The sequence below is a fragment of the Chrysochloris asiatica genome, unplaced genomic scaffold, assembly GCF_000296735.1.
Source record: "Chrysochloris asiatica unplaced genomic scaffold, ChrAsi1.0 scaffold00079, whole genome shotgun sequence".
In the NCBI taxonomy this organism is placed as follows: Eukaryota; Metazoa; Chordata; class Mammalia; order Afrosoricida; family Chrysochloridae; genus Chrysochloris; species Chrysochloris asiatica.
In genome coordinates this window covers 11,723,800-11,735,081 of record NW_006408597.1, presented here as the reverse complement: position 1 = coordinate 11,735,081, position 11,282 = coordinate 11,723,800, and the positions used below count along the sequence as shown (strand labels likewise).

At 42.4% G+C, this 11,282-nt stretch overlaps 2 protein-coding genes across 3 annotated transcripts in view; one reads left to right on the top strand and one right to left on the bottom strand.

Annotated features, from left to right (window-relative positions):
* The window catches only part of SLC39A9 (solute carrier family 39, member 9), a 117,994-nt gene extending 110,335 nt beyond the window's left edge, over positions 1–7,659 (bottom strand). For both annotated transcript variants that reach the window (XM_006865582.1, XM_006865583.1), the window contains exon 1: positions 7,564–7,659. In XM_006865582.1, coding sequence (XP_006865644.1) covers positions 7,564–7,659 — 96 coding nt within the window. The remainder of the gene's footprint in view (positions 1–7,563) is intronic.
* A 1,094-nt stretch (positions 7,660–8,753) lies between these two features.
* Positions 8,754–11,282, top strand: part of ERH (enhancer of rudimentary homolog (Drosophila)) — a 25,293-nt gene continuing 22,764 nt past the window's right edge. The window contains exon 1 of the mRNA XM_006865581.1: positions 8,754–8,814. Coding sequence (XP_006865643.1) covers positions 8,812–8,814 — 3 coding nt within the window. The 5' untranslated portion in view covers positions 8,754–8,811. The remainder of the gene's footprint in view (positions 8,815–11,282) is intronic.

Below are 11,282 nucleotides of genomic sequence, written 5' to 3'. Positions count from 1 at the left end.
TGTAATGAAACAAGTTATATGAATTGTTGAATGTGAAACTGATGATGTGCCCTATAAACTTTCACTCAATCTACAATAAAAAACCTTAGGATAAAAAAAAAAAAAAAAGACCGGCAGGAAAAACCCGAAACAATAATGGCAGGCTGATTGATTACTACAAGAACAAGTAAGCTGTTCACCCGGGAGCCATCAAGGCAAGTGGTCAGGACCCCTCAGAGCAAATTCCCTTCCAAGACTGAGACTCAAGAGGAATACATGAGCAGGTAGGTAGTCTGGCTGGTGACCACGTTGGTCACCGATAAAGGGAAGAGGGGGAAAAAACAGCAATGAAGTTGCAAGTTAAGTCCAACCACATTCAATAGACTGCTGTGAACCCAGATAGAGACCTGGATGGCCAGCAGTAGGGCAAAATCCAGGGACTCCTGGGCCCAGAGGTAGTAACATGGCCACAGAGGACTAGAACAGAGAGTGAAGTGTCCAGCTGATATGAAGTGAGGGGAGATGCACAAGAACACCCATACTTGCAGCTAGTATTCATTTGACCTGGCTTCGATGGCTGGATGATCAGAATTCGACTAGAAGACGAGGGTAAAAAAATTAAAAAAGAGTAACCTGCTATAATTTGATGAACTTTAAAGGAGCTCTGGTACTGTAGTGGTTATGAATCAGGCTGCTAACCTCAAGGTCGACAGTTCAAACTACCAGCTGTTCCGTGGGAGAAAGATGAGGCTTTCTGTTCCCATAAAGATTTACAGCCTCGGAAACCCTGTACAGGGTCACTATGAGTAGGAACCGACTCTACAGTACTTAACAACAACAACCTATACTTATGTGGAGTCCTGGTGTGGCGCTGTGGGCTAATGCGTCAGACTGCAAAGTCATTTGAACTTCAAGGTTGGTGGTTCAAGCTCACCAGCTGCTCCTTGGAAACCCTATACAGACAAGGTCACTATGGGTTGGAACCGACTCGACGACACTTAACAACAACCTATACTTATGGATGTAATAGCTCAAAAAGGGAACAAATCTTTACAGCGACGATCACTCCCACCCCTTCGGTACACAGGATTGACAGGGATGGGCAACTTAGACATTGGCTAATCAAAATGGGGGGGTGCCTATAAAGGAAAGAAGTGACTGGCTTACAAGCTTTCAAGAGGGAACCTAGTTCCAGATGGGCGGGGGAAGGTAGAATCTCTTCTGAATGATTTCCAATCTGTTGGGACTGGGCTGGTGAACAGAAATGGGGATAAGACTCTTATAGTACAATAGTGAATACTTGCCATCAGGACTGATTGTGGGGCTAGGAAATATAGAGGTAGATGTTTTTTGACAAAAGGGAGTGATTGATTCTGTAGCCCAGGAGCAAAAGTCCTTGGGATCATCAAGCGAGAAGAGCGGAGAGCGTGACCCCCCATCCAAAGAGGCAGAGTCGCCAGGGATGGAGACAGAGACAATGACATGGCAGATGGAGTGGCTGGGGAAACGGGACTCAGGGAGAGAGAGGGGTTGAGTGCTGAAGGCCAAAGAGCGGGCTTGTGGGGTATACCCTTTGGTTATTTGATGATGCATGGAGGGGATTGTAATCATTGCAATGAAATGAAATACGATAGGATGAATGTAAAACTGATATTCTTCCATGTAAACCTCACAATAAAAACCTATTTTTAAAAAAACCTCATTAACTTTCTGAGCTGACCTTTCTAGCTTGAATTGAATACGCCCAGAAAATCTCCTCAGAAGCTCCTGTTTTTTGTTGAATTTTTTTAAGGTACCTTGGTGTGACACTATGGGCTAATGCACCAGACAGCAAAGCCATTTGAACTGCAAGATCGGTGGTTCAAGCTCACCAGCTGCTCCTCGGAAACCCTATAAGGGGTCGCTATGGGTCTGAACCGACTCGATGGCACTTCACAACAACAACAACAAGATGAAGGAGCTCTGGTAGCGTACGTAGTGGTTACAAGTCAGGCTGCCAATCTCAAGGTCAGCAATTCGAAACTACCAGTGGCTCTGTGGGAGAAAGATGAGGCTTTCTGCTCCTGTAAAGATTTGCAGCCTCGGAAACCCTGTGCAGGGTCAATATGAGTCGGAACCGACTCCACAGTACTTAACAACAACAAGACTAAAAGGTGCTCTGGTAGCGTAGTGGTTATGCGAGGTTCAAAACTACCAGTTGTTCTCCAGGAGAAAGATGAGACTTGAAGAGAAATCTCTCAATACTAGTATACTAGAAGAACAATAAGATGAGATTTACAGTTCGGAAACTCTATGCAAGGTCACTATGAGTCAGAACAGATTCCATGGCACGCCACCACCACCACCACCACCGAGACTAAGACAAGTGTATCACTGAGAGAACGTGTCTGTAGCCATCCACTGATCACAGAGACATGTTTAAACAAATTTTGTTTAGAATAAACCTGTGTATTTGAACTAGAACCCTAATAGCAATATTTCTTGACTTACCCTCCTAATCCTCTAGAGCAATGCTACACAAAGAAATCTGCAACAAGAAAAATAGAGAAACTGAAAGCCAAAAGGAATTTTTACAGCAATGTTGTTGTTTTTAAGTGCCATTGAGCTAATTCCAACTCATAGCAACCCTGTATAGGGTTTCTGAGGAGTGGCTGGTGAGTTCGAACCACCAATCTTGTGGTTCAAACCGACCTTGCGGTCCAATGCTTTATCCAACAGCACCACTCTAGGACTCCTTTTATAGCAATATGGCAGAGTAATTGCATGTTTGTCAAATCTACTAACACATTTGGGTTTGTATTTTATATGTCTCTCATTCTCCGCTTTCTTTTCCAAGCATTTCATCTGTATGGCATTTCACAAATGAGTTAGTCTGCAATGAAAAAGAATTAAAACTGGCATTTCACCAGAGCTTGAGAACACTGCTCTAGTACTCTGGTGTAAATATAGCTTGCTCTCTGGCACCAGTTCTGTGACCAAGAAGACTTGGTCAGGTAAATAATAATCCTCAGATAACCAACCTATAACCCTGCTTCAGCCATTGGTTTTATTTCAACTTCATTCACCATTCTGAGCAGCTGCTAAAGGGTTTATACTAGATACAAGGGAGAGAGCTTCAAAAAAGTTTGTAAAGGACTGATTGAAGGAAATGGGGGGCGGGGGGAAAGAGAGGGGAAGGCTAATAGGATGTACCCTTTTGTTGATTGGTGATGCGTGGAGGGGATTGTAACCATGGCAATGAAACAATATACAATAGTATGAATGTAAAACTGATGCTCTCCTATGTAAACTGTCACATAATTCACAATAAAACTTAAGCTCTCAACCTACTTATGTGGCATTGCTACTTAGATACTTTTAAAAAAAAAGCTCATTGAAAATTGAATCTAAATAAAAAGTAAGATAGTGTTAAACTAGTGTGTTCAATTTTAACAGGCATTTATGTAAAATATGTAAAGCAGATATTTGTGGTCTCTTTACAAGTTTAGTTTTTAATCTAAAGAGAGAGTGATTATCATAGGTAATTATAATTGCAAAAAATAAAAAATGTTTTCTTAGGCACAAAGGCACAGTCCAATCGCCAGGATCAAGAGGCAAGAATGAAGATCACAAAACTACAAAGAAAGGCAGTCTGGGGGTGAGAAGTGTGGGAGACAGTGATAGAGAAACCAGTGTCTCATAAACTTCTTGATGGTCACATCTGGTAGGTGGACACCACTGTCCAAGCAATTTCAGTCACCTTGACCTTAAATCATTTCTACATATCAATCCTGTCACAACCATTTTATTTCTGCTCTGAGACATTCTGAAGAAAAAACAAACAACAAAGCAATGGCAAGACTAAGAACATAAATTTTAAAAAACATTCCTCTTTATGTAAATAACAGTGAACTATAAAATACATGTTACCACTTGTCTGTCAGTTTGTCATACTGTGGTGTCGACACTTACAGCCTTCAGTATGGATTACAATTCAATGTAAAGGAAAAAAATCCTCACAACTGGAACAATAAATGACATCATAATAAACGGAGAAAAGACTGAAGTTGTCAAGGATTTCATTTTACTTGGATCCACAATCAAACGCATGTAAGCAACAGTCAAGAAATCAAACAATATGGCATAGTAATTGTGTATCTGTTACATCTACTAACACATACTACATCGGGCAAATCTGCTGCAAAAAATTTTTTAAAAAGATGTCACTTTGAGGACTAAGGTATGCCTGGCCCAGGTATTTTCAACTGCCTCATATGCATGTGAATGCTGAACAATGAATGAATAAGGAAGACCATTGAAGAATTGATGTATTTGAATTATGGTACTGGCAAAGAATATTATATGCACCATATAATATATGGCTGCCATAAGAATAAACAAAACTGTTTTGGAAGAGGTGCAGCTAGAATGCTCCTTAGAATCCAGGATGGCAAGACTTGGTCTTTTGTACCTTGGACATGTTATCAGGACCAGTCCCTGGAGAAGGATGCTTGGTAGAAGGTCAGTTCAAAAGAGAAGAGCCTAATGAAATGGATTCACACAATGGTTGCAACAATGGGCTCTTGTGGATGGGACAAGACTGAGAAATGTTTTGTCCTGTTGTATATAGGCTCGCTATAAGTCAGAACTTGGTCTTCTTATGTATAAAAATGTCGGGTCTAAGAAAAGATGTTGTTAGTTGTTGTCAGTTATAGTGAACTTGGTTCTGATTCATGGAACCCCAAGTATAACAGAAAACACTGCCCAGTCCTAAACTATCTTCCTGACTGTTCATCTCAAGTCCACTGTTTTACTGAGTGCCTTCCAATGCAGGGTGCTAACCTTCCAGCACTATAACGAACAACATTTTGTTGTAATCAGCAGGAGTAATTCAGAAGTAAATCACCAGACCATTTTCTGTAATCTATCTTAATCTGAAAACTCTACTGACACCTGTTCACTGTGGGAGGCACAGTTGGTATTTGAAATACCAGAGGCAAAGCTTCCAGACTCACAGCAACATGCTGCCTGATAGATGGACGTTGGTGGAAGACAAGTTAGACTTCCTTAAAAAAGTAAGTGTAGGAGTTAGGAAAACTATTTTCTAAGGATAGAAATTCCGCTTCCAATACCCCTTGAATTAAGTTTATTTTTACAAATTTATCACCTCACTAGCCACAATACATTGGTGTAATATAATTTCCCTGGGAAAAATGTTTAGGTCCTGTTGTTGTTAAGTGCCGTCAAGTCAGTTCTGATTCATAGTGACACTATATAGGGTTTCCAAGGCTGGTGGGTTTGAGCCACTGACCTTGCGGAAAGTAAACCAGTGCTTATCCTACAAGCGCCACACCTACAACTGAAAAGACCACTTGACCATCAATTTAGACAACTATTAATGACATGTTTGTTATCTTTATTAACGGCCTGGCCAATAACTACTCATATAGACATTTCCTTCCAGTGAAGAAGAAAACCGCATAGATGTTGTTGTTGTTAGTACCGTGGAGTCAGTTCCGACTCAGTGACCATGCACAGGGTTTCTGAGGCTATAAATCTTTAAGGGAGCAGAAAGCCTCATCTTTCTTTCTCCTGTGGACCAGCTGGTAGTTTTGAACTGCCGATTTGTAACCACTACAAATCGTTACCACTATGCTACCAGAGTTCCTTAGCATAGACATTAATACTCCAAAAATCATTGAAGAGAGCTCCTGAAAATACTGAAAAAAATACTGAAACTGGAAAAGCTCCAGGTCTTTATAGAAATAAAGTTTTAACAGTTGTTTATTTGAATTAATTATAATTTTGGATACATGTTACCTTCATACTAGGGAGCTTCAAATAATGGAAAATTCCATTATCTTTACTTCCATTTTTCCAAGCACTTTATTTAAAGTCTCCCTTGCACATTTTTAAATATACAAACCACCCCAAAACTCACAAGTGTCAGCTTTGATAAAATCAATTAAATTCTAATGTAGCTGATAAGAAAATATGGTTTATGTCAGAGGCAAGATAGCAGGGTCTCAGGGCAGATAAGCAAAATAAGAGAAGAGGGCTTCATAGGCCACCGAGGATCCTAACCTGACCCTGACCATTAATGGCCATTCAGCTCTGGCCAACTGCTACCTTGAGGGCACACTGGCAAAAATTCAACAACTATAAAAAAGAGACACATTCTGCTCACTTAACAAAGCCAGTCTGTGGGCTGGATTTGGTGCATGGCTACCAGTTTGCACCTTTGCTTCAATGTGCAGTGGTTAAGAACAAGTTAGAGAAATCAACTTTGATTCTAACACACTGGAAACACTTGTCCAAGTTATAAAACCTGTCTGAATCATAGTTTCCTCATCAATAACTCACTAGGTTTTTTAAACGAAGTTAGATATATGCTCAAAAAAGTTAGTTCATTATTATTTTTACTTGACGAGAGGTACAGATTTAAAAGGTAACAGAAGGGAAGGAGCAATTCAAACCTCTCTTCTACCTGGCTCCTATTCTCACTGTTTTCTTGCCAGCAATGTTCCTCTTCCCTTGTTTCTTCAAAGTCTATGTCACACCAAGTCTGTACCTTTCCTTTCTCCTTCCGGCCAAAGCACTCACTACTTTCCTTTGCACTTTCAGGGTGGCAGGGAAGCTAATGCCTATTCTACTGCTAAACCACAGGACATAATAAAAAAAAAATCCCGTTACCTCTGAATCTAGTTGTTTTTATCCTGCTAAAATTCTGAACGGAGTCCTGCTGTGGGATCAGCACTGGACTACTAACCATAAGGTTAGTGGCTCAAACCCACCAGCTGCTCCTTGGAAACTCTATACAGGAGTTGGAACCGACTCCACAGCACTTAACAACAACAACAAAATTCTGAACATGGAATGCTTTGTGAATTCCCCATGACCATCTGAAGAACCTATCAGCATTTTCATTGAACAAAGGTTTCATCTATCTTTCTTTTCCCCTCGGTCAGTTAATGTTTGTTCAATGGATGACAAATAACCAAACAAGTGATCAAGATGTCAAAACCTACTAACAAAAAATCAATTTTAAATAGATTTGAGAATATAAGTTTGGAATATCCATTCCAACATTCTACTTCTTTATAAGGAAATTTAAGTTTACAGCAAGCCGATTTCGTGTTTTGCCTTACATGCTTTGTAGTACAGAGGTCCAAAAACCTTTCACCAAAAAAAAGTATGCCTGACTTCCTCATAAAGAGAAGTTACATGGACTTCAACTCAAATGGACAAACAGCATTCTTTTTCTTGATAGCAATCTGGAACTTTGATACCAGGAATATCTAGGAATCAAAGCAATGTTAGTCAGCTTTTTGTATACAATATGAGGAAAGCCCCAGGTTCAGAATACCTCAGCACCACTGAGGAGGCCACCCAACCAGGTTAAAAACTCTGTGCTGAATATCAGGTTCATTTCTCTATTAACCGTTTTGTGTCTTTTTTTTTTTTTTTTTTTTTTTTTTTAAGAGTTAGTCTTCCTAAATAACACCTACAGCTCTGAAATTAACCAGGGAAGCGGCTTCCCTTTACAACTGTCATTACTTCCTAGCAGTCATCCTGAGAGCTGACGAAAAAAAAAGAGTTTCTTACCTCTGAGAAATTAACAGCCAAGGGAATGATTCCAGCCACGTAACATCCCACCAACATAGCGAGAGACAGCATACTAATAGAGAGGAAATCATCCATTCTGCCCTGCTTAATTCACCCACCACCACCGAAGACTTCAAAAGGTGCTTTAAACACGTGTGGTGATTCCAAGAGAACAGATGGGCTCTGCAGTTCTTTCGGTCTCCCCACCAGATCTGTTCACGAGGCACCTCTGGAAACAACTCCTTTTTGCTGATATTAGCACCAGAGAGAACTTTCAACAATCTGAGGCCCCAGCTCCTGTGTCCCCAGTTACCAGTCACTGGATTTTCATGGGTTAACAGAGATGGAAGAAGTCAATGGGGAGAATATGCGAACCAGCCTTTCCTTCAATCGTCGGAATGGGGGGGGGGGGGAATATGCGAACCAGCCTTTCCTTCAATCGTCGGAATGAGGGTGGCACAATGGGCCCATTCCCCCACAGACAACGTCCTAAGTGGCAGCCGGATGAGGAGGAAAAGTCAAGCGAACCTGTTAGTTCTCCCGGCGTCCCTGTCCCCCTGGGGCCGCCCGACGGTGATATCCTCCAGGACTGGGACCTGCCCACTAGTCCAGACAAACTCTCCTCCAAGTCTTGGATGGGGAAAGGAGTCCTGCAGGTCTCTAACGACGGGTCCTAGGGTTCAGCAGCAAAGCCAATACAAAGCTGTCTCTGCCCTATAACCGCTGCTGCCCAAGGTACTCCACTCTTCCGAGTCTTGACCCGGAGACACAGATACTACAGCTGCCATGGCCGCCAAGTGGCAACGCTTCATTACATCCACTTCCGGATTCCCTCACCGCCCACTTCTCTAGAAAGAAACTTCCGGGTTACAACCGATCTATGGCCCAGTATACTTAGGCGGCCGCCATGTTTTAGTAGGGCCAGTGAAAAAGAACCTGTGTCACCGTCTAAGCTGGTGATCACCCCAGCCTAATGTCTAACCAGGAGCGTATGGAAGACACCGTCTTCGAAAAAAATGACCCTTTCTCAAGCTCCGAAACAGCCCATGATGTACTGAATTGCCCTCTTCCAAGATGGCTGAAACAGAGTCAGTAGCTGCTCTAGCTGCCGGAAATGCATGCGTGTCTATGGTTCAAAAGACGAGTTCCGGCGGCACCTCTCGCGGGGATTGGCTGTTGGCGGCGTTGCGGCTGAGCTCGTGTGCGGTGGTGGTATCGGCAGCGGCTGCAGCGAAAGAGTTTGGCACGATGGTGAGAAAGGGCACTCGGAGCCCCCCAAGCTCCCCGGCGACCCCAACGCCGTACATCTTCTTGCCCTTCTATCTCCCCAACCCTGCGCAAGCGTGTGGCTACTACCCGCCCCTCCATCGCATGGGATGCCCCTGCTGCTTCCCGCCACGGAAACGCCGGGCCTGGCTTTAGGCCCCTGGTCTTGGGGTCCGCCCGAGGGTTGCGCGCCCAACCACTGGCTGGAGCGAGGCGCGCTGTGGGCCTAAGGATGTACTTTCTGCCGATCCCAATTTGGAGGGAGGCGTGGGGATGGTGCGCTTTTCTTCCGGACGTTGTGGCCTGAAGTAGGAACAATGGCAGAGGGATGTTCCGAAGCTGACAGATTCAACCTCCTGCACTCAGCATGGGGAGCCAGGAGGGGTCGCGTTTGCTTTGTAATGGGTTTTTCGCAACTGTGATCTTTTCTGTCCTTTTCCTTTTTTCACCTAGTTTCCCATTAGTTTTAAGGAGCTCTGGTAGCATAGCGTTTACGAGTCGGGCTGTTAACCTCAAGGTCAGCAGTTCGAAACTACCAGCTGTTCCGCGTGGGAACAATGAGGCTTTCTGCTCCGGTAAAGATGTACAGCTTCAGAATCTCTGTACAGGGTCGCTGTAGGTCAGAACCGACTCTACGGCACATCACCACCACCACCCTAGACCTCCTACTCGCTGTCTCTTAACCCTGTCCTGTTACCCTTACATACACTGTTGAGGCTGAAGTCTGAAAAGGTAGACCCAGCGGAGCCCCCAAACTATTCCGGCTAGGGTGGTAGAGGAGTGGGTGAATTTTTTTTTTTTTAAATCAGTAAATGAGGGGGGCCTACAGGGATTGTGAGAAATCAGGATCATTTCTACACTTCAGTTTTGTTTCCTGGTTGCTAGTTTTGTAACTACCAGTGCAGTATTAGTAGAGAACTAGGCATGGTTTGCGTTTTTGAATTGCGATCCCCTCCCCCGCCTCCATGTTTGACTTAACTAACCTAAAACAAACCAAACCTGTTGACGAGTTGATTCCGACTCTGAGCGACCCTATATGATAAGAATAGAACTGCTCCATGGGGTTTCCAAGGCTATTCTAAAGACTGCCATCTCTTTCCATTGGTAACAGCACTTCAGCCACTGTACTTCCAGGGTTCCTTTGACTCAGCCTAGTGGCCCCAAACGGACTAGGAATCAGAAAGCTGCTTCCAGCCCCCGTTTTGCCATCAATAACAGTGACTTTGGAGATGTTATTTTACCCCTATAAATTTCCTTCCTTCTTTCTTTGCCTTTATGTCACCTCTTTGGGATTGTGTTAAAACGCAGAGATTAAAGTCCAAAGGTTACAGCAATTAAAATCAACTAAGTTTTGGATAAACTTCAATGATAATTATCTATTTGCTTAGAATTAAAAATGAGAGTTTGTAATGGAAGTGAATATTGGTTTAATCTCGTTAGGTACTTGGAGGTACATACTTCATTGTTTGTGTTTTTGTAGTTTGGGGGAAATAATTGGATACCCATCAAGGATTGTAATAGTGTAATAATGCCTGTTCTCAGGATTCATGTTTGTGGAACTTTTAAAAAAGTAAGCAAAACCAGATTATCAGAGTGAATTACAGCTGCTTAGTAATCTCTTAGAATTAAACGATTTTAATAAGGTATTATGCATAACTTTCTCATGATTTGGGTTTTCACAACCATTTTTTTCCTATTGTAGAGGGAAAGCTAGATTTGGTGGGGGGCATTTACTGATCATTCCTCATGAAAGAAAGCCATAAGGAATGCAAGAACCAAATCTACCCAGAAGGAAAACCAAAAAATTGATAGGACAAATATATTTATTTAAACAACCAAAACAAAACAAAAAACACCCCACTGCCATCAAATCAATTCCAACTCATAGGGACCCTATGTCAGGTTTGGAGGCTGGCTATACGTTTTTATGGAAGCTGAAAGCCTCATCTTTTTCCCTTAGAGTGGCTTATGGGTTTAAACTCCCAACCTTGCAGTTAGCAAGTTAGCCACCAGGCTCCTTCAAAAGACAGCTTAAATAAAAAGTGACCAAAACCTGTTTGGGTGGTAATCTTTAAAAATTGCTAACAGAAAAGCACTAATTTAGTCACAGTGTAGTCTTGTTAAGTAGCATCGAGTCACTTCCAGCCTAGAGCTCCTATAAAGGTTTTCAGGAGAGCAGCTAGTGGGTTTGAACTGCCAACTTTGTAGTTTAAGTAGAAGTTTATTTTTAAGACTAGATTCAGAAAGTAGCATACTGCATAGCAATTTCCTGATGTTACCCTTTCAACTAAATTTATCCTTTAATTTGTGTTAGTGTAAGAAATTAATACAGCAGCTGTATAGTTGATGTACTTTTGTTGTTGTTGTTAAGTGCCATCGAGTCGGTTCCGACCCATAGCGACCCTGTACAGGGTTTCCGAGGGTGTAAATCTTTACGGGAGTAGAAAGCCTCA